Genomic DNA, 24,613 nt, shown 5'->3' on the forward strand with positions numbered 1-24,613 from the left:
AAAAAAAAAAAAAAAGAAGAAGTCGGGACTTTAGGCAAGTAACCTTCGAGCGATTTAGTTTACATTCGAGCAAGCATACGGTATTCGCTTCTCTCTCGAAATAAGATCAATTCATAGTGTAAAACTATGGTAGAATAGTTTCCACTCCCTTCACCGTCCCTTGTTTTGTCGTTTTCGTTCAGAGAATTGCACATTACAATTTCAGACTTGCACTTAATACGAAAATTCAAGTCGATAAATTATTTAAAAAAAAAATACTACAGTACCTTGAAGGAGCATAGGTCCTACACTTATCAACAGACGTAATTAAAAATTATAAAAGTGACAAAACATGTTATGTAGCGTAGGTGATTTCCGCAGTGCTTTCCAGAGTAGGCTCGATCTCTAGTGGGCTGATTTATATAGCCCAGATGATTATTAATGAAGAATGTTACAAGAGAATGTTACACGATAACTTCAAGAGTGTAAAAAGTGATAAAATGAAAGTAAATTCCCGATTAAATAAAGTTTGCAGATTATTCTTCTGTGTTCTTGTTGTCTTTCTCTACCGGGTCTAGATAATGTCACTTCTTTCTTTTATCGACTTCCTCGAGTCCTTCCGAGAAAGCGAGAAAGTAGGAGTGACCCGTCCCAGGCGAAAAAGTTACCAAAGCTGACAACACATGACCACCAAGTACTTGAAAAATTTCCGCCCAAAACAATAGATGACCGTGGAAGCCCGATGCCGGGAGGACTAAAAGGAAAATCGTAGGAGAACACGAGAAGCGGTTTACAACCCCAGACAAAAGGTTCAGGATACACCCCCCCCCCCCTCCCCCCATAGCAAATTTAAAAGCGCAAAAATGTAAGTGCTCCATGTGAAAATGCAGTTTTTATTCCGCCAACTCTGACAAAGCGGGGAGGGGTGGTTTGGTATGTTCCTTACATTAATGTATAGGATTGTTGGCCTATTTATAAAGGCGAAATAGATAGGAACTAATCAACCTACACAACGTATAGGCGAACTTAGAAAAAAGCCTGTAAGAGCGTTTTAAAGTCAATAAACAATCAAGTTTCACTTGCCGAGTTAAGCTATTCCCGCATTTTTCGTTAAGATCTAATAATAATAATAATAATAATAATAATAATAATACTAATAAACCTTTTCACTTTCCTATTTCAGACCAAAGGCCCTTTATCATAGCAAAACGTTCCAAACTAGCCTGTACCAGGCTCCTAGAGGAGAGTGCGAGGGGACGAAAACGAGGGGGGGCTGCCCCCCTCGTATCGTTTTCGTCCCCTCGCACTCTCCTCCGCGCGTCTCTCTTGGAGCCTGGAACAGGCTAGTTCCAGACGTAAATTGAGATCCTTAGGTGGGTGCAATTTTAAGATATCTGTTTTAAAACGGCTGAAACAAAACAAAAATAAACATCCTTACAGATTTCTCTTTCAAATTGCAAGGCTATCAAAGTCTGAAAATTTGATTGTAATTTGCGTCGCTATTGCTATGGGAACAGCTGTCGCTTGGAACAAACGAAAAAATAAAGTTGGCAAGGTGGTGTGAGTGAAATAGAAGCATGTCTTCTACGTGAAATTTTGAAAAGATCCACTCCAAGGCCAGAAGAACTGTGTGGAGCTTCCTTTTTAGAGAGCAAAGTTGGGCCTTACAAACTAAATGTTCCGTAGTTTATCGAATACTCCGCCTACGTTCGGACGTCAATTTTCTTCCTATGTCAGAGGAACGTGTCGGTGGATATATGGCTAGAGACAACACAAAATTTAGTTCCACGAGATTGTCCACTTATTTTCCTCCCCCGACCATCAAAAAGACAACTTCACACCAATAAAATAATCAATGTTTGTGTTTAATTGTCAATTCACTATATTTCAGCTTTTTTTTTTTTATCAAATCGTACATATCTACATTTAAACCATTTTCTATATTTGATTGGAGGTCACGCATTATTTTAAATAGTTTAATACAGCATTAAAATCGAGTAGATTCTTAATTCACAGATCATGTCTTTGATAGTATAACGTATTAAAGCCTACAAAATCAAACAGGAACCGAACGAAAAACGTGCAAAAGGTCCATTGTAACCTGACGTATGTGTTTGGATTTCCTCTGGTGTCATTTAATTATATTTTTCTTCTAAGTGGAAACAAGCGACTCAAACAATGCATGAGAACAAAAACAAAGGACCAAAACAAGCAACAACACGAAAAAGTATTCAAACAGTAGCTGGGACGACAAAAAGGTTCACAAAAATATAAACCAGTACTCCATTAGTACCATTACCAAAGGGCCATAGTGTGTGGTTCTAAGGGATATGGTTAGGCGTATTGTTGCCTGTTCGTGACCCGCCACACTCACTCACTACAGCCAGCGTGCAGACGTCTGCTATTTTCTCTGCTTCACGCAGAAAACGAGAAGACGTCCGTAAGAAGGCTAACTAACTACAGAATAGTGCAAATCTACTAAGTTTACCGGCATATTAGAGCGATTTCTCATAACCATTGACAATACTCTAGGACTGTCTAGTAGCAGAAGCTTACCAAGTATGCCTTGCCAGTAGCTATTTCAAGGGTTTGTGAAATCACTCCCTTCTATCTCTAAAATCTCTTCTAATCACACTCTTCTAAATTGTCTTCGTCACACTTTGTGACTTTTGATATTCGACTTAACGTTATCAAAATACATCAAATCTATTTGTGTTTTATCTATTTAATACAAAGCTTGGGCAAAAAATAGTTCCTCCTCCCCATTTTTATTTGATACAAACGTACGATAAATAGAATAATAAGTAAGTGACTATATTGAGACAAGCGACAAATGCATAATCCTGGGAAACAAATAAAATCTCCATTCAACGCGGTCACCTACTGTTGGTTATTGACGCAGAAGCAGATATTAAGAAAGTCAAACAAGAAATGATATTCACGACAAGTGTCGCGCGGAAATTCGACGGGCCAAGCCAATTTCGTGCACCCGCGCATACCAGAGAAAAAAACGAGTATGGGCTCTTTGTCTTTTTCAATATCAATTGCAATTTTTACTATTCAACATTTTTACTGTAGAACATTTTTCGTTTGTTAAAATATGAAAACTTTCAAAAAGACTATAAAACTAATAAAATAATAACAAAAAACACCGAACATTTTCGACTACTAATTCATCTCCATGACATTGCCATTTTCAAAACGCAATTTCTGTGAAATTCATATCAATTAGTCGTTTGTCTTGGACATGACCGTGCAGAATGGAGACTGGAAAACTTCGCTCCACAAGCTATTTGGTGCAAGGCAAATCCCTTTCCTTCTTTCCCCTACCTGCGAGTAAAGAGAAGCAGCGAGATAAACCCCCTTATACAACCTAATCTCTGATACAGAGCTAACACGTACAAAGTCTATATACATATTTATAATATAAACTATAATAATATAAATATCGCTAGTTGACTTGATTTAGTTGTTTGCTCCACGTGCACATTGGTGCTTCCTTTGACAGACGGTAAGGCTTGAAAAACTGTGTACAGTATAAATGTTTACAAACCTTCCAATGTTAATTACTGTATAACACTGCACCTGTTTTAGTAATCCAGCGTTTTTCTTGTAGTATAATAACTGAACTGTTGTATTGCTGTTGAACAGTTCTTTCTTTTACGCTTTCAAAAGTCTGCGGCACGAATAGAAACTGTTATGCAACAAGCTGAAACTCGGTAGATCACGCACCTAACTGATACAGCTGTATGCGACACAAACGCACAGTCCCACGAAAAAATAACGAACCAACGCAACCAGTCACACACCGTGGAGTGGGTTTAATTTTACCGATGCGGCGTATTAGCAGCCTGCTCCTTGACTGCCCACCATTGCAGCATTTTGCTCACTCACGTTAACATTTTCAGCAGCCAGAAGTACCAATAATCAGATTTTCTTGGCGCTAATAACTGCTAAGCGCGTTTTGCTTCCGCTAGGTAGCTATCTAACATACGTCCGATATTTTGCCATTATTTAGTGTGGGTTTCTTGCTTTCAAATCTTCCTATAGATACAGACGGTGATATGGACTTATCAGGAGAGCTTGATGGTGTGCGGTCTTCTTTACCAATTTTACCAGCAGCAGAGGTATCGCTATCGCTTCCGTCCGCATTCTCATCCGTTGCAGCTCGTTTCTTTTTCAACAGATTTTTCTTGCTTTGCGTTTCGTTCTTGTTTCTTGTGTGTTGTTCGTCTCTGGGTGGGGACTGGGTATACTTTACTCCTTCAATTGTTCTGGATTTTGCCCCATCACAAGAATCCGGATCACCAGATGATCCTTTGCAGCGAGTTATAACCTGACGGTGAAACTTCACTCCAAGCACAAATCCCAAAATAAGGCTTAACAATATGGCAGTCACCACAGCCACGGCAAACAAGCCGCTATCCATGCGTTCTAAACACAAAAATAAGCCACTGTTAAACTTACATATATCTACACTCTGCTGGATTACTAGTAGCATAGTAACAACAAACGTGGTGAGTAAACAGAGCGGGAATGAATAACTGACAAGTAGATGATGTCAAGCCTGCCTATCAAACCCGGGACACACTGCTAGGGGACAAACGCTCTCACAACTGTGTCAATCATTATTCCCAGGGTATAGCATTGTATTGTATTCACTTAACCCACTGAGTTATTAAAAACTCTACATGCTTCTTGCTCTGGTTCATATTTTGACCTAATAAGTCTGGAGAACGACGCCGGGTAATGACGTATCTTAATCTTTAGGTGTCAAAGTCATGACGCCCAATGAATGCTTAGACATTCAACTGTTTACGGTCAAGAATAGGAAATCTACACCATGCAAAATATGACGGCTTCGTTACAGGAAATCATTTGATGGTATTCACTAATTCTAACACAAAACGACAAATTTTTGTCCTCTTGGACACATAGGATTCATTACCTACCTTGTTTATCTGGCGCTGGAGTTGGTTCTGAAAAAAACACAATGACCTTTTAAATTATCTGAAGAGATGCATTGACAGGGCATAAAGTGACGCCAAGTGAGAGTCACATCCAAAATAAGAAAGATGAATAAGAAAATTGATGCAAAATTGCGTTACGATTATCTTTCGTTAACACTGAGAATATCACTAAACAAGTATTTTTTATTAATGCAATTGTTACCAAGGAATAAACCAAAGCAAATCGCCTTTTAGTTTTCGTACCTCCCGCTCTTGCCTACAACATCGACAAAAAATTGTATGGCAAGTAGTTTTAAAGAGATTAATGCTACGCTACTGTGCACTTCATAACGAAAAATCATCCACTGACAGAGAGAGGCAGGCTATTGCACAATTGAAGATGATCTACCGACGTATTGCAATTTCACGAGCAGCAAAACTGGCTCTGGGGAGAGCTAAGCTACGCTTTCACAAACTCCGAAGCCACCCTTGGCGAAACCTTTGGGAAGCTGAAACAGTTTCATAGTGTCTGTTCGATTATTCATAAAGGTTTAGCCAATCACTTTTTCGCCAAAATCAGCTCCTCAATTAACATATACCTATCAATGGTCTTGTTGTCGCGTTGTTCAAATGTGAAGTCAAAAGATCAAAATCACAAATAATATTAGAAATAAATAATAAAATAAATCACACGTCACACGCAGCTTCCATAGCTCGTGCGCCACTCAAGAGGCAGGGATTACCTTGGATCTGTGGAGTAGTTGGGGTTCTACCACTCGTCACCTGATCAGTACTAAAAACCGGCCGGTTGGTTGTTAGTTCTGAAATCAATGTATGGGCACAAAACAGTCAGTTTTTGCGGGCCTGTGCCGCTTCTTTCAGAATTTCTTTAACTTCGGCATGCATTTTCAACTTGTATTATTCATAACTAGCAGCGGTATATGGTGTTCGTGATGATTTGGAATTCACTCAAACGATACTGATGTAGCAAGGCAAGGATATAAAGAAATGCTTCGGTGGAGCTGTACAGCAAGAACGCAAGAGATGAATGGAAGCTGCGTGATATGGATAAAACACAAATGAATTGTAACAGCAACTACGATTAAACATCAACCACTTTCCCTTACAGACCAACCCATTAAGATCAAATTCGCATGACGAGAAGTGTGGATTTCCTTCAGTGATTCAACAAGACAATTTCAGTAATTTTTTGCTGGCCGACAATAGACTACAGGTAGTTCCGTACACGTAGGCGTGTTTCGCTAAAGAACGGACAACTCATAGTCTAGGCCAACAATGGCATGAAAACAAGACCTTTTGTACAAAGAGGTAGGCAGGGTAGTAAGGCAGGACAATGATAGCTCGAGACAAAGTTGGATTATAGCTATTCATGCATGTTTAATTATCTTTCAGAAATTTTACCACAACAAAATTGTATCAGTATTTATATCACGGAACATGAAAGGCAACTGTGAACAGCGTGTAACGATTCATCAGTCACTCTGGGTCTGGTTCACGCTGTTCAAATTCTTCCTGGCTTTTGTTATAATTAGAAAATGCTGAGTATAAATTCATTTCTTCATTGAGGTTACCTTCCCATATAAAAGAGATCAAAGAAGACACGGTATAGGCTCATTTCCTGCGGTGCAGACTATGTTTGGGTTTGTCATGGGGAAAGAAACGTGCAGGAGAGCCACGCACATCTGTATACCAGGCTAAGTAAAGCATTCACTCTTGCAATATATTCTATGGTTTTTATTTGTGTTTGGCTTGCAATTTTCCAAAACAATGACTTTTCTCTGTTTCATAATTCGATAAAGGAGAACGAAAATCGAACAGGATAACACGCCCCACCACCACAAAAAAATCATAAATCATCTGTAAGCGTGCAAAATTAGAATCATCTTACCAACTTTGGGCTCGGTGTTAAGTACATGAGACTTATCCACAGTGAAGAGCCCCACTTTACCAGTAAATACTTCAGCTTGCAAGTCTGTCAACAGCTCATCGCTTGTGTCCAAAGGATCAGCAGCAAAGTTCAGTGTCAGTTTACAGATTACACTTCCTTTACTGTGAATACAGGACACAAGGAACATATGTAATTGGCTTTGCTTATTTCTCCCCACTTAACATTTTAAACTAATTGTGGCTAGAAACTGTTCGTTTTAATCGTACATTGCACGGCACTCATTTGTCGGGAAATGGGTGAGACCAACAACAAACTGTAAATTACAATTATCACTAAGTTCTGTAAACACCTAAGAGTTCTGAAATCTTAACAACATCTAGAATAAGATGACTTATATTTTTCGTTTCTTCGGGTGGGGTTTTGGGGGACAGCCTAATGTGTCGCTGAATTCTTAAATCTGCTGATAGCTCAGGGAAAGTCGAACCTATGTTGTTATTTCCAGTGGGTGCAGCACGGCGGGTTACGTAAAAACAAATTTGCATTAGTGCAAATTACCCTCATCAGCACATTAGTTTCCATTCCCCACCGACGCAGCACCACAGTTTGTTTGAAACTAACTCCCTTATCCTGTTAAAACTAAAGCCCCGTCTACACGAACAATTTTTATGTGGCAACTGTATGCGGCAATTCTTATTTTCCCGTGTAGATGGCTCGACAAATATTTGTTGTTAATTTGCGTCAGTAATAATTTCGCACAGCGGAGATGACCATGGAAAGGCAAAAAGCAAGATAGCGCCACGCTGGATGCGCAAATGTTAGGGACTGTAGGGACTGTGTTCTACAGATGAAGTTGAAAAAATTGTCACATTTTATGTGGCATCTCGTCTACACGGACAATTTTTTTTTTTATGTGGCAATTTTTATTTGCCATATAAAAACTAACACGCCAACTTTTCAGCAAATGCAGTTGTCACATAAAAATTGGTCATTTCTCATCATCTACGGGGGCAAATAAAAATTGCCACATAAAAATTGCCATATAAAAATTGCTCGTGTAGACAGGGCTTTAACTGCGTACCAACACTGCAGGCCATAAGGTGACTGAAATGGAAATGCCTGGCTCATCACGTTCAACTGGTTTTCATCTCGCTGTATTTCGCCCGACTCACTTACGATAAAATATGGACTGAGTGGCAGTCTCAGTGGTTTTAAAAGCACAACGCCAACCAATCAGTTGCTCGATAGGCAAGTATTTCATGTTACTACACCTGAATGAAATCTCCTTAAAACCAACAAAGGCAGGGTTCTTGGAAAAGCTGTCTCTCACCTGAAAACATTGAGCCACACATGTAATCAGTACAAAAACGATATCACTGTAATCACTACATAATGAACTTTCCCAGGTGGCTTTTATCTCAACAGTAACCGGGAAAATATCAATCACAACTTAACTTCACAACACTTGGCAAAACCAAGTCAAAAGTCCGCCTCAGCACTTTGCACCAACTCAAAGCAAACATAATTGATAAATGAATGGAGGAGCGTTACAAACAAAGGTCGCACGTACAGCATTACAAACATACCGCAGTTCTGACTTTATCTGCCAAGATTTTGTATTTTTCTGACTTCTCATCGGAAAGCTCTGAACTCCACTCTTCACTTGTGAGTCTCAACTCAGCCTTAACTTGCTTATCTGTTAAAAAGACATGATGATATCCTCACTGTAACAGGAGATGCCAGACGTTTATTAGTACGTAGGATTTTTCATCCCAAGTCCCGTGCTTCAAGTCCTGGTTTCTCCCATTTTTTGTCCACACGCATCCGTTTTCGATTGATTTAACTTGAAAACAGATTTTTTAAAAACGCGCTTTTGGACCAAATGTATGCGTTTTCATTCGCTTTTCCAACGATCCAAAACCCTATTTACTAGAGACTTCTTTCGAAGTTGTTCCATATCGTTTGCTACAAGAAAATCCTCCGTTTTTGCCTTCAACACATGAACGCGGTTTTCCACAGTTTTTATAATCTCCATTTTTAGCAACGTTTTTGAAAATATCTACCTTGGAATGTAATTGTGGGCTAGAGGCATAACCGGGTTATGAGTGACCATTAACGAGGAGAAGAAAGGAAAAAGAAAAAAAACCCGACCATTTCTCCTGTGTGTTACGAAATATGTATAAAAATTTTATGTACCGTATATGTTGAAAGTCTTCCCAAACGATGACCCAAAGTCATTCTGCGCAACACAGTAATAAGAGCGCTCTCCAGAATCTGTGGCGATTGGAACTTGGTGTGAGTTAATCACGTGCTTGGTACTGCCGCCAATCACTTTGTAGATAGCAACGCGTGGGGTGGGAAGACCAGTGGCTTCACAGACAAACAAGGATGTATGATTGATCTTTACCAGAGAAGATGTGATAACTGGTAATGTTCCTGAAAGCGATAGTAAATAAAATAGTTACATTCTCAACAACAAACAATATCGCTTTCTATAACCTAACGGAAATCTGAAAATGCCGGTACATAGGTTGTAAAAACAAAATAAACTGGAAGATAAATCATAAGCAAACTCGCATAAAAGTTGCCATCACATCAACGATGTTTCAATTAAATTTTCAAAGCTCCAGCAGTCTTCCATGTAATAATGAAGGTTAAAGCCATCTGCAACATAATCTATCATAAAAAATACTTTTCCCAGATTTTTAACCTTTTATTTTACCAAAAAAAAAAAACTCATTGGTATTCATTTGTCCACAATATCATCGTAGCTGTCATCAATCTACAAACACCATGACCGTTCACAAGGCAATTTCTGCTCACCGCTGATATTCATGGCACATGAGGAAGAGCCCAGTTTATTGGCCACAAAACACCTGTAAACTCCAAGGTTGTTTATTCCAAAGTTGTGTATTTCCAGAAGTCCCTGATACTCTGTTTTTCCTGGATTGATCTGATAATCTGCACCAACAGTAACAGCTTTGGAGTCTTTTGTCCACTTAGTGACTTTAGGAAGTGGTATTCCACGCTCCCCTTGACAGGCCAGAGAAGTTGTACCCCCCACCTGCTCCTTGACAACCACCAGTGAACATGATGGAGGTTCTAAAGTGGTGAGATAAAATGAAGGAAAACATCTGTTTGAATACTTTGATTGTAGTGTTTACAATAAGTCACAAATTCTTATCTATCTAGATGGTCACCAGTGCTGACTGCTATTTAGCAATCCCTCGCAGACGTTCTTTTGGCTCGTCACGCAATCTTTCCTCCCAACGAACGTTGGGGAAGAAAGATTGCGTGACGAGCCAAAAGAACGTAGGAGGCTAAATAGCAGTCAGCGCTGGTAACTGCTATTGGAAGCTACTTTAAAAGGATCTGTTAAGGACAAGGGTTTGCTACTAAGGAGAACAGTAAAGGAATTACTCTTACCTTCAGGGCAAACTTTAGTAAAGTTTCCATGAGTAATATCCTGTGCCCAGTTACTGTTAAACGGAAGGCAAAAAGTTATTTCGTATTAAAATTATACACAAGGAAACCACATACTGTCACCTTGGTATATCATGAGACAGTAACACAATACTTGATCAACGTATGCTTGTTAAGAGTGTGGAGTATTTTTGTAGGAACAGAAAAGCACCTACCCTCTTGTGATGCAAGTTTTACATTTAACATGATTAATTAATAAAGTGTGTACTGGGAAAATAAAAGGGACACAGGTTTCCCTAATGGGTGAATTGCCAAAGACTTTATGTCGCATGTCACTGACAGTGCCAGATTCTCAAAAAGGGATTTCTCCGTCATTGCTTGTTATAACTGGCATTGAGATGTAAACAGTACACCTTTAAAGCACAAATATTTTAAATAAGCGATCATGATTTGATAATTCAAGCTTTTAGATAGACAAAGGTTACAACAATGAACACAAGAAACTAAATTCTGATCTACAGTTACACAGCTTTAAGGACTGGAAATTCGACCGGGAGAAACAGAATTTGCAACATGCTATCCCAGTGTAACATAGCAAGAGAGCACTCTATTCCATAAAATACAATATTGTGACATACCTTCCTTGTTTCTTTTCAAATGTTGTGCATTTGTTATTACTCCAACCACAGTAAGGATCAAAACTAGAGACACAAGTCCTACATAAAGAAAACAAACATCCTGATTTAATATAAAACTAAACAAAACAAAAACCCTGAATTTGGTTCGAATAATCGGAAGTGTAAAAATCTAACCGAAGCAAATGCAAGGGAAACAACTTTTGGTTCCAAGAATCGGGAGAGTCGAAAAATTGAGGGTTCAAATAACCGAGATTCCACTGTATTATTTTCTGGTAGGTAGCTAAAGCAATACTGGTTACCAATTGAACTAAGAAACTACAGATACCACAGTAAAAAAGAACTAAAATGTCGTTACAACTGAAGTTTCTTAGAATATAAGCATGTGCTCTGAGTAGAGAGTAAGAGAACAAGTCAGAGAAATTGTTCTTCACAAAAGAATTACGAGTTCCCTTCAAACAAAACGAAATTCTGCTTGTTGCAATGCAAACAAAATTCGACCAAATTAGGGTATGCCATGGTGCTATTGCATCATTAACTTTAGGGGAGTACTGTATTGCCTTCAAAGAACGCACAAGTCAGTGGCAAATATCTTTTGAGCAATAACAGTTCACAACACCATCTTTCCCCTGAGATTTCCCATTTGCATTTTTCAAATTAAGTTTCAATTAAACTAAAACAGCACTCACTGTCAACAGCTGGTTAATGGCAAACAATGTGGTGGACGGATGGGTAGTTTATTAAAAATACTGTACGTAAATACATTGCAGTCTGGTGAGGCTGAATTGCATAACTTACAAAGGGACAAGACAATTAAAATCAAAAACCCAAATGCCATAATTGCAGTGTTAATGATAAATGCACTATACAATGTACAAACACAAGAACATTTTATTTGGCATGAAGATACGCATGGATATTTGTCCGCTGACAATAGTTGTTCCTAGAAGCAGTCTTCTGCTCAAAGCGAAGTTCAAGGAAAACTATGACCTTCAAGGAGCAGATAATGTCCAAGCACAAATATCCATGCATCTTTCATGTTATCCTTCAAACATTTTTGCTGTAAGATGTTAGAGAACCTGACAGGCTAACTTTTAAGTGTTCTCTGGTCGCTTTTCTACAAGTATGTTTTGTGTCTTCATTTGTTCGAAGAATGAATACTCATCCTTCATTCAGTTGAAGTTTTTAGATAATGTCTTTCACTGCATTTAAGCAAATTTAGCTTGAAAACTTGGAGTTAATAATATTGGGGAATATCATTAGATTTGTTCTAGTTTTAGTTGGGGAATATTGTGTTGTGTGATGTACATGTATTTTGACCAATCATAGTCATGCAAAAAAATCTTGATGAATTATAAATACTAATATTTACCTGCATGTCTGGTATCGACTGCAATGTTGAACAGGGAGCTTCACTGCACTGGATTTGCTTCCAATATACACAGAACCCTGATGGTAAAACACAAGTCAAAAAATTTAGAACTTTCCAAAACTAAAGGAAATAGCTATACTTTGCAGCTAATATAATTGCTAAATTTCCAAGTAATTTACAAAGTACACAATCATTTTTTCTTCAGGATAAATATCTTCTGATATAAATACTAAATTATGTAATGACTTACAAAGTCTACATCTGAAAAATCACCAACCATTAAATACCAGAACGGTTACACATTCTCTTTCATAGTGATGACAACTAGTAATATTACAGTAATTAAACAGCGTGTGTGATATTCAGTTTAAATCTTAAACACTTCAGTGATCTTTTTACAAAACATTATTTTAGAGCACCAGGAAGGTTAATTTTAACATTACTCACTCACAGCTCACCTTATAAAGTTTCATTGTATAGATAGGATCTGGTTTCTGCCAAAAAAAAGAGTAAAAAAGGTGAACATTCCATTGAAATATAAAGGGAGAACACCTTTATTAAATAATACAAACAAAATACAAGCATACTTAATAGCTGCGAAGATCTTTCTTCTAATTAATCTTTCACCTGCAGTTGAAACGTGTTCATATACTCATATTCATTTATTCATCCTTCACGGGTATATTACGAACTCACAATACGACCAGCTCCCAGTTGGCTTGATAGCTCACTTGGTAGAGCACGGCACTCCCGTTCAAGCCTGAATTTTTCAGGCTTTCTTTAACTGTGAGGATCTTCCTTCTATTTAACAAACACGACCCTTTGAGACAATTTTATGAACAGAGTAGTGTTTCACCTTTGGCATTTTGTTTGAGTAATTTATTTTCACTCTCCCATTACACCACATTACATGAAAGCAGGCAAGCAAACTCTATGATTTGAAATTTTACACAGTAGAGAATTCTGTTTTAAATTTGCATTAATATTTTACCTCAAAAATGTTGATCTGTTCAACAATAACAGGATTGTGATCACCAGACATGTTGTTAAAAACCTTGAACACAGTGCCGTTATCTGGAAAAGGACAGAATTATTTCAAATTAATTACATTACAGGAAGGAAATTTTAGCCTTGACACAAGACATGCTGTTATAAAGAAAAAAAGGTTTATGTCTGAATAATGGAAATTGGAGTAATAAAAATATGTTAAAATGCAGGGTAGAATACGTACACTGTAACGAGTGCCAATTAACTGACAATGTCATTAATTAGTTAACAAAGTTTCACCTTAAGTTAGGAGCCAAGTCCAAATGCAATGATGTGCTCAGATTTGTCACTAACAATTCATAGCAGTTGATAATTTTTGTGAATTTTGCTTACAGTTTTTAGGATACTTTCTAAGACACATGGTCTAAATTGCTCAGTTTACCGAATCCAACCTTTAGTTTGCCATATAAATTCTCAATGTTTCAGATGCAACTTTTACAACCCAAAATGATAAGGAAAGGCAAATTGCCAGAGCTTAATCGTTACAAACAAATCACATGTCCTGCATTCTATAGTCACATGTTAATTAAAGCAAAAAATTAATAGACTTGATGTCACACCTGAAGAAATGAACATAACAGGAACAAAAGCTCCATTTTCGCCCTTGGCCTGATCCACCACAAGCCCAGTAAATCTACAAGAAAACAAAAACCAATTTGACCTCACAGAAATAAAACAGTTTAGTGTTAGTAAGTTAAATTCTCGAAAGGATTCATTTGTTGGCGACATTGACTGACATTTCATCAAGTAAGCAGAGGTCAAAACCAGAGTCAAGTGGTTTGTTCATCATCAGTTGATGGTATTTACGTATCTGTTTATTGAGCTGATTGGTTACTTATCAAGCCATGATGTCATTGGCTGTGAAGAGTCGAAACAATGAATCGTCAGCTTTTGTGAATCTTGATTTGACTTTTGTCTGTTTGCGCTGTTGATATTGCTGGTAAGTTGTTTGAATGGAGCAGGAAACTGCATTCACCGCATTAAAGGAAATTAACTCATTCAACTTAATATGAATTTTAAAAATTCTCATTAATTTAAGTTGCCTTTTTTTTCTCTGAGCATTAACTACTGTAACCTTAATAAAAAGAAGTATTATTTTCCAGAACACTAATTTCTGTTCTGCAAACATAAAAAGAAGCAAATACATGTTTGTTCTTGGTGAGCTTGTAACTTAATTTCTGACAAAATTTAGTTTCAAGAAAACCTCATTTCTGAAAAAAAAAATTCTATCGCTTCCTAAAGGAATTAGTCACAATACATGTACGTACTTATTCAGTTCTCAGAAAATGTACAATTGTATGGATTATAGTGGTTTTGCTAAAAGAATGGACACCAAAGCAAACCATACTCAGGACAGTCCCATTGTAAGTGTAGGTTGCCATTTTAAAATTATACTGAATTAAACACTGTCCAGTTACCTTGTGTCAGCTCGAGTAAACAGAGGCTTCGCTGGATTAGATAAAAGTGGATCAGCCAATAGAGTGTGTTCCACAGCAAATCGACTGGTGGCAAATGGGTAATTCTTGGTATCAAGGCCGCTATTACACTAAAAATACAATAATATTATAATATTATTATTAAATAATTGTTTAATATAATTATACTATCATTTGCACCTATGTGTTAGCATGAAGATACCAACAGGTCTTCATTCAGTATCAAAAATGGTATTACTGGCCACAAAATATTTGAAGTTGACTTTTGCACCCAAAGCAAGTTGTCTGTAACGGAAGCTTGAATAAAACTAGGGTTTGATATGGATAAGAGAATTCTTTGTAGCATTTGGACAATTAACTTCTTTCAAAACATGTTCACAGACTATAGTTATTCCAGGTCTATGGTAACAGACACAAAGGACCAATCATGCCATGTTTGAGAGCCATTGAAGTCATAGTGTGTTAATAGTTATGCTAAGCTGCACCTCCGCCACAAGAACGTTTTTCTGGTTTGGCTCCTGACCAGCACTCTGGAAATTACAATTTAGCTTCATATGTTCCTTTAAACACTTTGGCTTTTCAGAACCTTCCTATCCCTTAGAATTTCCAATGGCTTCAGGAATGGGGGAGGGGGGGAGGGTAGAAAAATAGGGCTTTCTAGTAAATTAAGGTCTCTTTGCATTCATTGCCAATGAATTGCTAACCTTCATGCATCTCTACCAAGAATAAATACAACATTCATGCTGTCACTTGACATATTTGGGTTAATACTCCAAGCCAAGCCATATATTCAGCCTTACCTTTGGCCTTCCAGGAACCAAAGTCAAATTCTGTGGAGACACTGCCTTCCAAACTTGAACACCATCATGCCCTTTGATGTTTGTCCTCTCCAAGTACTGGCTCTTATCAAACAATTCCACAACAGATTTCATACTGAACCTGCAAACAGCTGACCCAAGTACTCCAAGTCTAAATTGAAAAGAATATAGAACTTATTTGGACTTGCATAAATCATTATTTAATTTTCTATGAAACGTGAACAAGACCACTTTTTAACCACTTTTTTTAAAACCTAACATTATTTTGCATTCTATCTAAGGGGTGCAACTCTATCTGTGAGAACAAAGGTCTAGAACTGGTCTAGTTAATTCTCATACAACAGTCCACTCCAGTTCCAACCTTCCCTTCCAGAAACAAGTGCATGGGAGCCTAACAGGCTTTGTTCATTTTCAGTGTACTTAATACTAACTATTAACAACTGCACATGACTACTTTCTTTCTAAGTTCACTGCCTTTCTGAACCAAAACAGACACTCCTTCTGAAATGCCAGCTATACGCATGGGCATTCACTCATTGACTTACTCTGGTGTGGTAAAGATTCCATAAACAAAGTCTTCACTTGTTTTAGGATCAGTAGATTCAATGGCAGCTTCTGTAAATCCAAAGGGATTAAGGCTTAGTGAGTAGGAAAAAAATATTTTGACAGCATATATAACTATGATATGTCAGGACGTTTCAGGAACAAAAGAGAACAAAAATTTTGAGAACAAAATTAATTTATTTAATTATGATTAATTACACTTTAAGAACAAATTTTGAATTCAAATGTTGATGATGAAAGTTGAAACAGTACTAAACAAGAGAACTACATTAAGTGTAACTTAACACTAACTTAGGATGGTAGAAAAACGATGAAATTGTTGAAGAAAAGAAATTAGGATCAAGTGAAGCCAGGCTACAATTTCATTCAAAACTGTAAATGAAAAATCTATACATTGTGCATGGTGTGTAAATTGTATTGTGCCAATCTGGATAAATCAAAACAGAAAAGAAAAGTAGCGCTTGGTTAAACACTTACGAATTTGATCGTAATCAAATGGCATTTCTCCAGGGACTGAGCATATCATTCTGGTCTTCACAAATGATGTAAATTTGCCTTTCAGGGCATATCGGCCAGCACCTTCATCATACTGCAATGCAAAGTGATCAGTTAAAAAAAAAACAGTAATCATTACCAATATTCAAAGTTCATCCATAGCTTTTTGTTAAGTGCAGGAAGCAGCATAATCATAGCTTCAGGAGAGTATCGCCGTTTAAGTTCTCAACTCTTGTAACAACAATTTACAACAACAAACTCAACAAGCAATAAATAATGTAGTGTGCAATGTAAATACCATAAAAACCACCAGATAAGCTAACTAAACAATTTTACTCACAATCAAGCTCATGGCTTATCTCTGGGAACATCTAAAACAATTTCTTTAAATTTCCATAAATTGCCCCCTTTTAAGACGAATATAAATTAAGTAAATTTCAGGTAAACATTGATAAATTCTGCATTAAACTATATAAGAGAATTATTGAGAACTACATGTTGTCACTACTTTTGCAAGTTTGGTGGCTCTTACAGGAGTTGTTTTCAATTTGTTATGTGTTAAACGGTCTTTGTTAACAGATGGTTAAGCAAATTACAGCCACCTTTCTGGGACAGCTGAAGGTCAACAGACAAAGGAATCTCCAATGTACCACAAAGGTGTCTGCAGTAATGCCAAATGTCTGTCTCTTTAAAAGTTACAAATTGTCAACAAAGTAGAAAAAAATGCCATGTTTTTCTTTGAGTATTACAGTGGTAAATAAATGCCTAACCACTGTGTCTCTGCTGGGGATAAAACTACTTGTCTCCAGTTCTCTCTCTCTCTTCCAACCAAATGCCTAGTTACTACAGTTCAGTCTTGGTTTAAAAAAAGTTAGCAAACTTGACCGGAACATTAACTTCAAGGGCAAATACTGATTAAAAAGCTTTGTATGGAATACTGTCCTGTTCTCACACACAAACAATTCAGACAAGTTCACACCTGAAATTGGTTAGAACAATTTCAATACAGACAAAGTTTTGCTTACATTCATTGAAGGACAGATAAGCTTTCTCCAATAGTTGTGTGATAACATTTTGGAATTAAAGCTAACTCTAGTTTTGTTCAGAACTCATGATTTGAAATAAGCCTCCCCATCCTCCATCCTAAGGCCTGAAAATAAATAATCCCCCTGGGAGCTTAATACAGCTTTTTTTTCTAAACGAAGTAATATATACCTTACAAACTCTTGCAACTCTTGCATAAATTATACCCTGTGGATAGAAACAATACAGTTAAAACCCGCGTGTAAGAACCTAGAAAATTAAGAACCTCCTGGCAGAAATTTGCTACTTTAATACCCCAAAATATAAGAACCTGTTTAGCCAAAAAAATTCCAACAGGTTCTTATATGCGGGGTTTAACTATTTTATTTATAATATTTTACCAAAAAGGTTGTCTTTAGAGATCAAAAAATTACACAGTGAAACTAAAAATGCACAATGTATGTTAAATGTGAACTGTTGTTATAAAACAATTCGGCTACAATTAAAAGAATGTATCATTTGTATGTAATCTTAGTCTTGGTTTAAGTGTTCCATGCCTGTATCATCTTGCAGCTCATTACAGTATTTTCTACTCCGTAAAAATTAAGAACCTAATTAAGAACCTACTTAGCCTAAAATGCCAGTAAGTACCCCAAAATATAAGAACCTGTTTTGCCAAACTCTAAAAAAGTAGGTTCTTACACGCGGGTTTTTACTGTATTCATAATCAATATTCATAAAGGCAAATCTCCTTAAAATCAAACAACATTGATGAGGAGGGGGCCTATATGAGGACAGGCTGCCAGAGTATTGTCACAGAAATAGAGAAGCAGAGCCTCAGATGGCTCACCTAAATGTATGTACTAAGAATGCTCTTGGAACATACATGTATATCTCAAACTGCCCTTAGATGGACTCCAATTGACAGTACAATGAGGAGAGGGCCAAAACCAACTTGGCAGAGGACAAAATAAATGAAAGAGGTCTAACTTAACAGCAGATCAATCGGTCTCACATGTAACAGTCATAGTTAACAGTATATCATTATTGCCTCATACTCTCCAAAGAGAGTCTACTTACAATTTGTGTAGTTCCAGAAAAAATCCATACCCATCCCATGGAAGGTCATCAGAAATTCCTAGGGGGAGGGGGGTCTTAAAAGTCAAAATTTTAGAAGCAAAGTATGAAGCTAAACTGGAATTTCCTGGGGGGATGGGGGGTACAAAACAAAAACCTTCCATGGGGGGAGTATGGATATTTTCTGGAACTGCACAATAAAAGGGGTCAATGTTTTATAACTGGGATAACGAATTAACTAAACCAATATTAATATACAGGGTGTAATTGATATAAAAACAGTAAAACAATAATTCATTAAAATTTTTCCATTTTGATTTGAGTATCTCTTCTCTCTTCTGGAACATTTGATGAGTATATTTACTCACTATTTTAGAAGTATTTTCTTTGTCTAGGGTAGGTAAATACCTATACTAACGAGCAACTAGAAATGGTGATATCAACAATCACATCGCTGAGCACCATTTACAAACAAACCACAGAATCGACTGGGACTCTGCCAAGTGCATTACCTACAGTACAAATTACTATCAACGACTCACTCTGGAAAGCTGGTTTACTAACTTAGAACAAACGCCACTCAACCGTTGCCTACAACTATCTGCACCATACAAACGACTTATTGACAACAACAACGAAGCAGACAAACAATAGACATTTTACTAACAATAGACCCACTGACTTTTTGACTAACAAAAGACGGATCAAAACGCACCAATCACTTTTTACAGTCTTCACAGCCAATAACATCACGGCTTACTGACAAACGACCAATAACATCTCGACTTCGTTGACCGATCAGGTTAACAACCAGAGACGTATATACCATCTAATGATGTTCCACAATTCACTTGACTCTGAGGATGACTTCCGCTCAGGTTGTCGAAACGTCAGTCAAAGTCACCACAAACAGTCCTTCTCAGGACTACACTCACCCGAATGATCATAATTTACGTACTTATGACATGACTCCTGGGTTCAAACCATTTACAACATTTACAATAATACTAGTTTTGTCAACATCATAAGTTAAGTTGGTGAAAAAAGCATCGGGTTTTGAAATGAAAAAATGGAGTTCATGTCTAAGTTATGTTAATCATACGGTCCTTGGCAATACACCAAGAAATGCTGTTTATCCTCTATGTAGATTAAGCATGTTCCTTCTTCTACCGGGATTGACGTCCCTCTATTTTCATATTTCCCGGTTTGTATACGCAATGAACGAACCCCAAGTCGCACTTTTGTAATACTTAGTCTATGTGCTGGGTTAATCAGAGAGAGAGTGAGTGAGTGAGTGTGGGCAAACAAGGATTGAATATGAAAATGTCCTAAAATTATTGCACTTTCCCAAGACTGTCTCAACTCTTTTTGGAATTATACTTGTAGCCCTTTAGACTGTTTACTCACCTTGCCTTTCTCTACTGCTGTCTCTCTCAGAAAAAAGTACACAAAATTGTCCTTATATTGAAATGATGATACAAAGTTAGCATCTGAAGAGAAAAATAGAAAGTTGCTCAGTAAATGTGATTGTCATTCAAAATTATATTATTTTTGGAAAACAAAGTTTATTTTAGTACAAAAACATGGCAGTAACCAGCTATTTTTGTCAACAACTACTCAGACAGTAACTTTGACTTAAAGCTAGTGGTGCGCATACATGCTTCAGCTGAATGAATCAAAATTTCTATCAAAAGTAATGTAAAATTGCATGAGCCAAAAAAACCCACAAGAAATGTTTGTTTCTATCTCAAAATTTTGCGCAGTGACTCTATCTTGATTTTTTGCATTTTTTGCATGCAACATTCAGGAGGCCACTTCAAATAGTAAAGCTTACAACAATGAAATAACCCTTACAAGACTTGTTAAAGCACACCAGGGATCTTGTACAGTTGACAACCATCAACACCCCTAGTGGAGGAGAAAGTTCCTTCAAGGCTTGATGAAAGCCTCGTAAACACTCCTCAACCACCTTCACTCTCACACCATTTATCTTTCCATAACCACCCCTCTCCTATTTGTCTCCATGAAGATTTGTATGATTGGGTGGATAACAGGTAGTTTTGACAGAGTTCCACTGTAAGCCAGTTTTAAAGGGCTGGAAGCTCTGGGAAGGTTCCGCTACAGATTCTGACTACCTTTCTACCAAATGATCAATGGCATGTATTTATGCTACAAAGAACCTACAATGCAGGTCAAAAGTAGTTGGGACACCTGTCCAATAATCATGTATTCCAAGTAAAGTTGGCTTTTTGGGGTCACAATTGGAGCGTACCACCCCCCTCCCCCCCAAACAATGTTGGAAGATGCAGATAAACAGTATTTTTGTTGAAATCTGTGTTGTAGTGTCAAATCTCAACATTGCTTGGGGGGGAGGGGGTGGGGGGAGATTATTTCAGTAGTATCTCGCTAAGTGTCCCAACACTTTTGACCTGCATTGTCTGGAAACGACTAGTTGGGAAAAAGTGCTGTTAACGTGGTCAAGGGAGGAATTTCAAGCTAGAGTTTTAAGAGCTTTTGATTGTATTTGTACTGAAACTATAGATAACACAATTGCCAGTTTGAACAAAAGGATAGAAGCTATCCTTGCCTCTAAAGGCGGTAGAACCAAATATTAATCACGCAATGCGAAACTGTGAAAACTGAACATGCTTTATTATTTACACTTCAGTATATTCTGTGAATTTCTAAAGCGTGTAAAGTGTAACTTCATTTTCATGCTATCTGAGGAAAATGCTTGTGTAAATAGTAATTGTCACTTTGTAAAACTCATGACAACGAGAAGTTTATCACATGCGTGACATTTGCATTTTGTTGACGTAAAGAAGTGAACATTACTCACTACAATACTCACTTTAAATAGTGGAGATTTATGCAAATTGAAAACGTATTTGACATTAAATGAACACAAATTTAGAAAGTATGTATGTTTTCTTTAGTTTGAAGAAACTATTTCTTTCATTATATGAGTTATTGCGCATTTTCAACTCAGTACTCAGTAAAAGCACAAGAAAAGAAAGCTATTAATTAGCTCTTTATATAAAACATTCAATTTACTGAGTAATGTTGTAAACTCTATTCAGACACGTTCCTTTGGAGCGCATTATACAACAATTGTTTTTATATACTCAACAAGAGTAGCCGGCCATAGTTTATTTTTAAACACTGTTCTTCATTGATGCGAAATGAATGCAAACGTTACTGAGTATTGTCGCGAGCATCATGTCACCGTCAGTCAGCAATGTAAACATTGCTAGAATTCTCTAGAATGAATCGTGCAAAACAATGTGCACAGGACGCGATTTCTCGCTGTTCACTCTGTGAAATGGGCTTCCAGAACCGGAAAAAAGACCATCTAATGTCCATCATGTTTGTGTTTGTCTGATCTATTGCACCGGCTCTAATGAAAACAATCGGGGCATCCGATGTAGCAAAAAAAGGCGTGTCGCGCGTTAGTTCAATATATCTTAAACAAAAGTTCTTTGGTGCGGGTAAATGGATTGTATCGCCCTATAGCGCCTGGAGAAGATCAGCCCACGCGATTATTGTTGGATTCCACTGAAAGTCATTCAAAAGAATGACTTCTGCTTGTTCCGCGCCAACCCATGCGAAGGAGCCCGTTGCTGGATTACAGAACGTGTTATAAATTATTTTCAATGGCGATAACATAAAAGTCTTTCCAGAATTGGCAGTTCCATACAAATAAATATTCCGGAATTTTCCTCGACCTTTAGACAGGGCTGTATAAATCGCATTGCAGAAAACCGAGGGGATTATTCCTTGGTTGTCGAGAACCTCATTTGCCGCCACAAACCACCTTTGCTTTCAGAGCCGCGCGCTCACAGTATAACACGATTTCTATGTAAACAACAGACCTTGTGGGCAGCGGATGGCATATCCGATTTAATAAACAAAACACCACGTTTTGAACTCTTTGAAAGTGAAATAAAGCTCATCGTTTCTTAAGCGTTACAACAGTGTGAACATGCAAGTTGTTATTTTTTACCCCGACTCACTGATCTGCATGGTATTCATTTGTCTATCTTTTTCCTGATATACACCTGTTGCGCCTTTCCCGTATCCATACTCTAATATGACAATACGAAAAGTGCGGCAATTGAAATTCCTTGTATATTGTTCACAAATATGTTCTTCTTGCTTACCAAACAAGAGTTCTCATAGGAAGCCCCGCTTTTCATCGACCAATAGGCCACAAACCTGATCTCTTTCAAATACTCACTTTCAGACAATGCAGGTCAAAAGTAGTTGGGACACCTGTCCAATAATCATGTATTCCAAGTAAAGTTGGCTTTTTGGGGTCACAATTGGAGCGTACCACCCCCCTCCCCCCCAAACAATGTTGGAAGATGCAGATAAACAGTATTTTTGTTGAAATCTGTGTTGTAGTGTCAAATCTCAACATTGCTTGGGGGGGAGGGGGTGGGGGAGATTATTTCAGTAGTATCTCGCTAAGTGTCCCAACACTTTTGACCTGCATTGTAGTAACTTAAAGTACCAATTCTATAACCTTGCCCAACTCTGTTGCACATAAAGCCTTAGAATTCAATATCCTATATAAACCCCAAGCTTAGATCAGTTGGGAATGGTCAGTGAGATCGAGTTAAAGATAAGCAATTCACTTTCTAGAAAAGGTTTCTGGCATTCAGAAATGGCTTCCAAAAAATATAACATCACCCTCATCTCCCAAACACAAATAAATTGCCTTTTTTGGTGTAGGGTGGGGGGGGGGGTGGAGTATGACATCTTGTTCAGATGTCCTGATTTACTATTCAACACATTAGAACACTTCCAAATATGGTACAGGTATCCTGTGATAAACATAATTTCACGTGTTGAGGAGAAAACTATCTTTTTGTACCAAAAAAAAGATTGTCTCCAGCTTTTCCATGATAAAACTGTGCTTTGTTATCAATACGTTGAATGGATCCTGCTCAATCTTTGGAATATCCCCCGATTTTAGCTATCAGACAACATTCTGTACCATTTGCAGGATAATTATTAAATGACGATACAGTGTAGGGAAGATACTTGATCAAAGGAACTTACAAAATTATACCTTTTAACACCATCTCATTATAATCTGTTATTAGAACATCATTATTGTTTGCATCCGCAGCACTTCTGTAAATAACAGATCTGCTTGTACCAAGGGCCAAGTTGATTCCAGTATACAGGTGATCACCTACGACAACAAGCTCACCATTATTAACAGTAAGAACATGTCAATGACAGATCTTCAATCATCTTCAAAGGCAAATTAGCAGATAAGTGGCTCTAACCAGTCAAGTTTCACAAGTAGGCAGTTACTGGTAGTGTACAGGAATCTCTCTGAATTCAAGTAGCCACCTAGTTTCCATGTTAAATACTTGCAAAGATGACTATACTTGAATTACTCCAATCAACTCAGGGAATACAGGTCTACTGGGCATCATGTAACATACATATAGGTAGTTCCATATTAAATTTGTCTTCACCAACTCTAGTGAGGCAGTATAATAATTATTATATGATCAATAATAATAATAATAATAATAATAATAATAGTAAAGCTGTTGTAGTAATTGAGAATCAAAAAGTCTCCATCTTGTGACCTTGTTTTTGGACAATCCATCTCTGCCACTAGTCTACTCTTACACTACGTGCAGCTTTTTATGCATATTTTTACTCTTGCATCATTTCACACAATACAATTTTCATTGCATGTGAGTCTGTTCTCATGACACACTTTCCATCATTTTGATTGCCATTCTATATTCCCTCCGTTTAACCCTGTCTCCCAATTTTTACTGTGGATCATGCATTAATGTAGAGCCAGTAGTAGTCCCTGTATTTCAATTCTTGCACATTATTATCTTTTTAAGGAGACAGCTG

The 24,613-nt window shown here is 37.4% G+C and overlaps 1 protein-coding gene across 2 annotated transcripts in view; it reads right to left on the minus strand.

The window, feature by feature from the left end:
- Window positions 1-1,823: 1,823 nt before the first annotated feature.
- Window positions 1,824-24,613, minus strand: part of LOC146476958 (semaphorin-4A-like) — a 36,549-nt gene continuing 13,759 nt past the window's right edge. Inside the window, exons 8-28 of one of the 2 annotated variants that reach the window (XM_085114060.1) lie at window positions 23,799-23,924; window positions 20,132-20,214; window positions 17,840-17,875; window positions 16,607-16,718; window positions 16,111-16,180; window positions 15,548-15,716; window positions 14,730-14,857; window positions 13,872-13,945; window positions 13,256-13,338; window positions 12,723-12,758; window positions 12,265-12,341; window positions 10,896-10,973; window positions 10,261-10,313; window positions 9,658-9,936; window positions 9,031-9,270; window positions 8,421-8,530; window positions 8,106-8,164; window positions 6,838-6,998; window positions 5,672-5,749; window positions 4,932-4,958; window positions 1,824-4,413 (exon numbers count right to left, since the gene is read on the minus strand). In XM_085114060.1, coding sequence (XP_084970186.1) covers window positions 3,965-4,413; window positions 4,932-4,958; window positions 5,672-5,749; window positions 6,838-6,998; window positions 8,106-8,164; window positions 8,421-8,530; window positions 9,031-9,270; window positions 9,658-9,936; window positions 10,261-10,313; window positions 10,896-10,973; window positions 12,265-12,341; window positions 12,723-12,758; window positions 13,256-13,338; window positions 13,872-13,945; window positions 14,730-14,857; window positions 15,548-15,716; window positions 16,111-16,180; window positions 16,607-16,718; window positions 17,840-17,875; window positions 20,132-20,214; window positions 23,799-23,924 — 2,528 coding nt within the window. In that variant the 3' untranslated portion in view covers window positions 1,824-3,964. The remainder of the gene's footprint in view (window positions 4,414-4,931; window positions 4,959-5,671; window positions 5,750-6,837; window positions 6,999-8,105; window positions 8,165-8,420; window positions 8,531-9,030; window positions 9,271-9,657; window positions 9,937-10,260; window positions 10,314-10,895; window positions 10,974-12,264; window positions 12,342-12,722; window positions 12,759-13,255; window positions 13,339-13,871; window positions 13,946-14,729; window positions 14,858-15,547; window positions 15,717-16,110; window positions 16,181-16,606; window positions 16,719-17,839; window positions 17,876-20,131; window positions 20,215-23,798; window positions 23,925-24,613) is intronic. The other variant, XM_085114061.1, reaches the window with a different exon arrangement.

Source organism: Pavona decussata, unplaced genomic scaffold, assembly GCF_977016875.1.
Source record: "Pavona decussata unplaced genomic scaffold, jaPavDecu1.1 SCAFFOLD_72, whole genome shotgun sequence".
NCBI classification, from domain to species: Eukaryota; Metazoa; Cnidaria; class Anthozoa; order Scleractinia; family Agariciidae; genus Pavona; species Pavona decussata.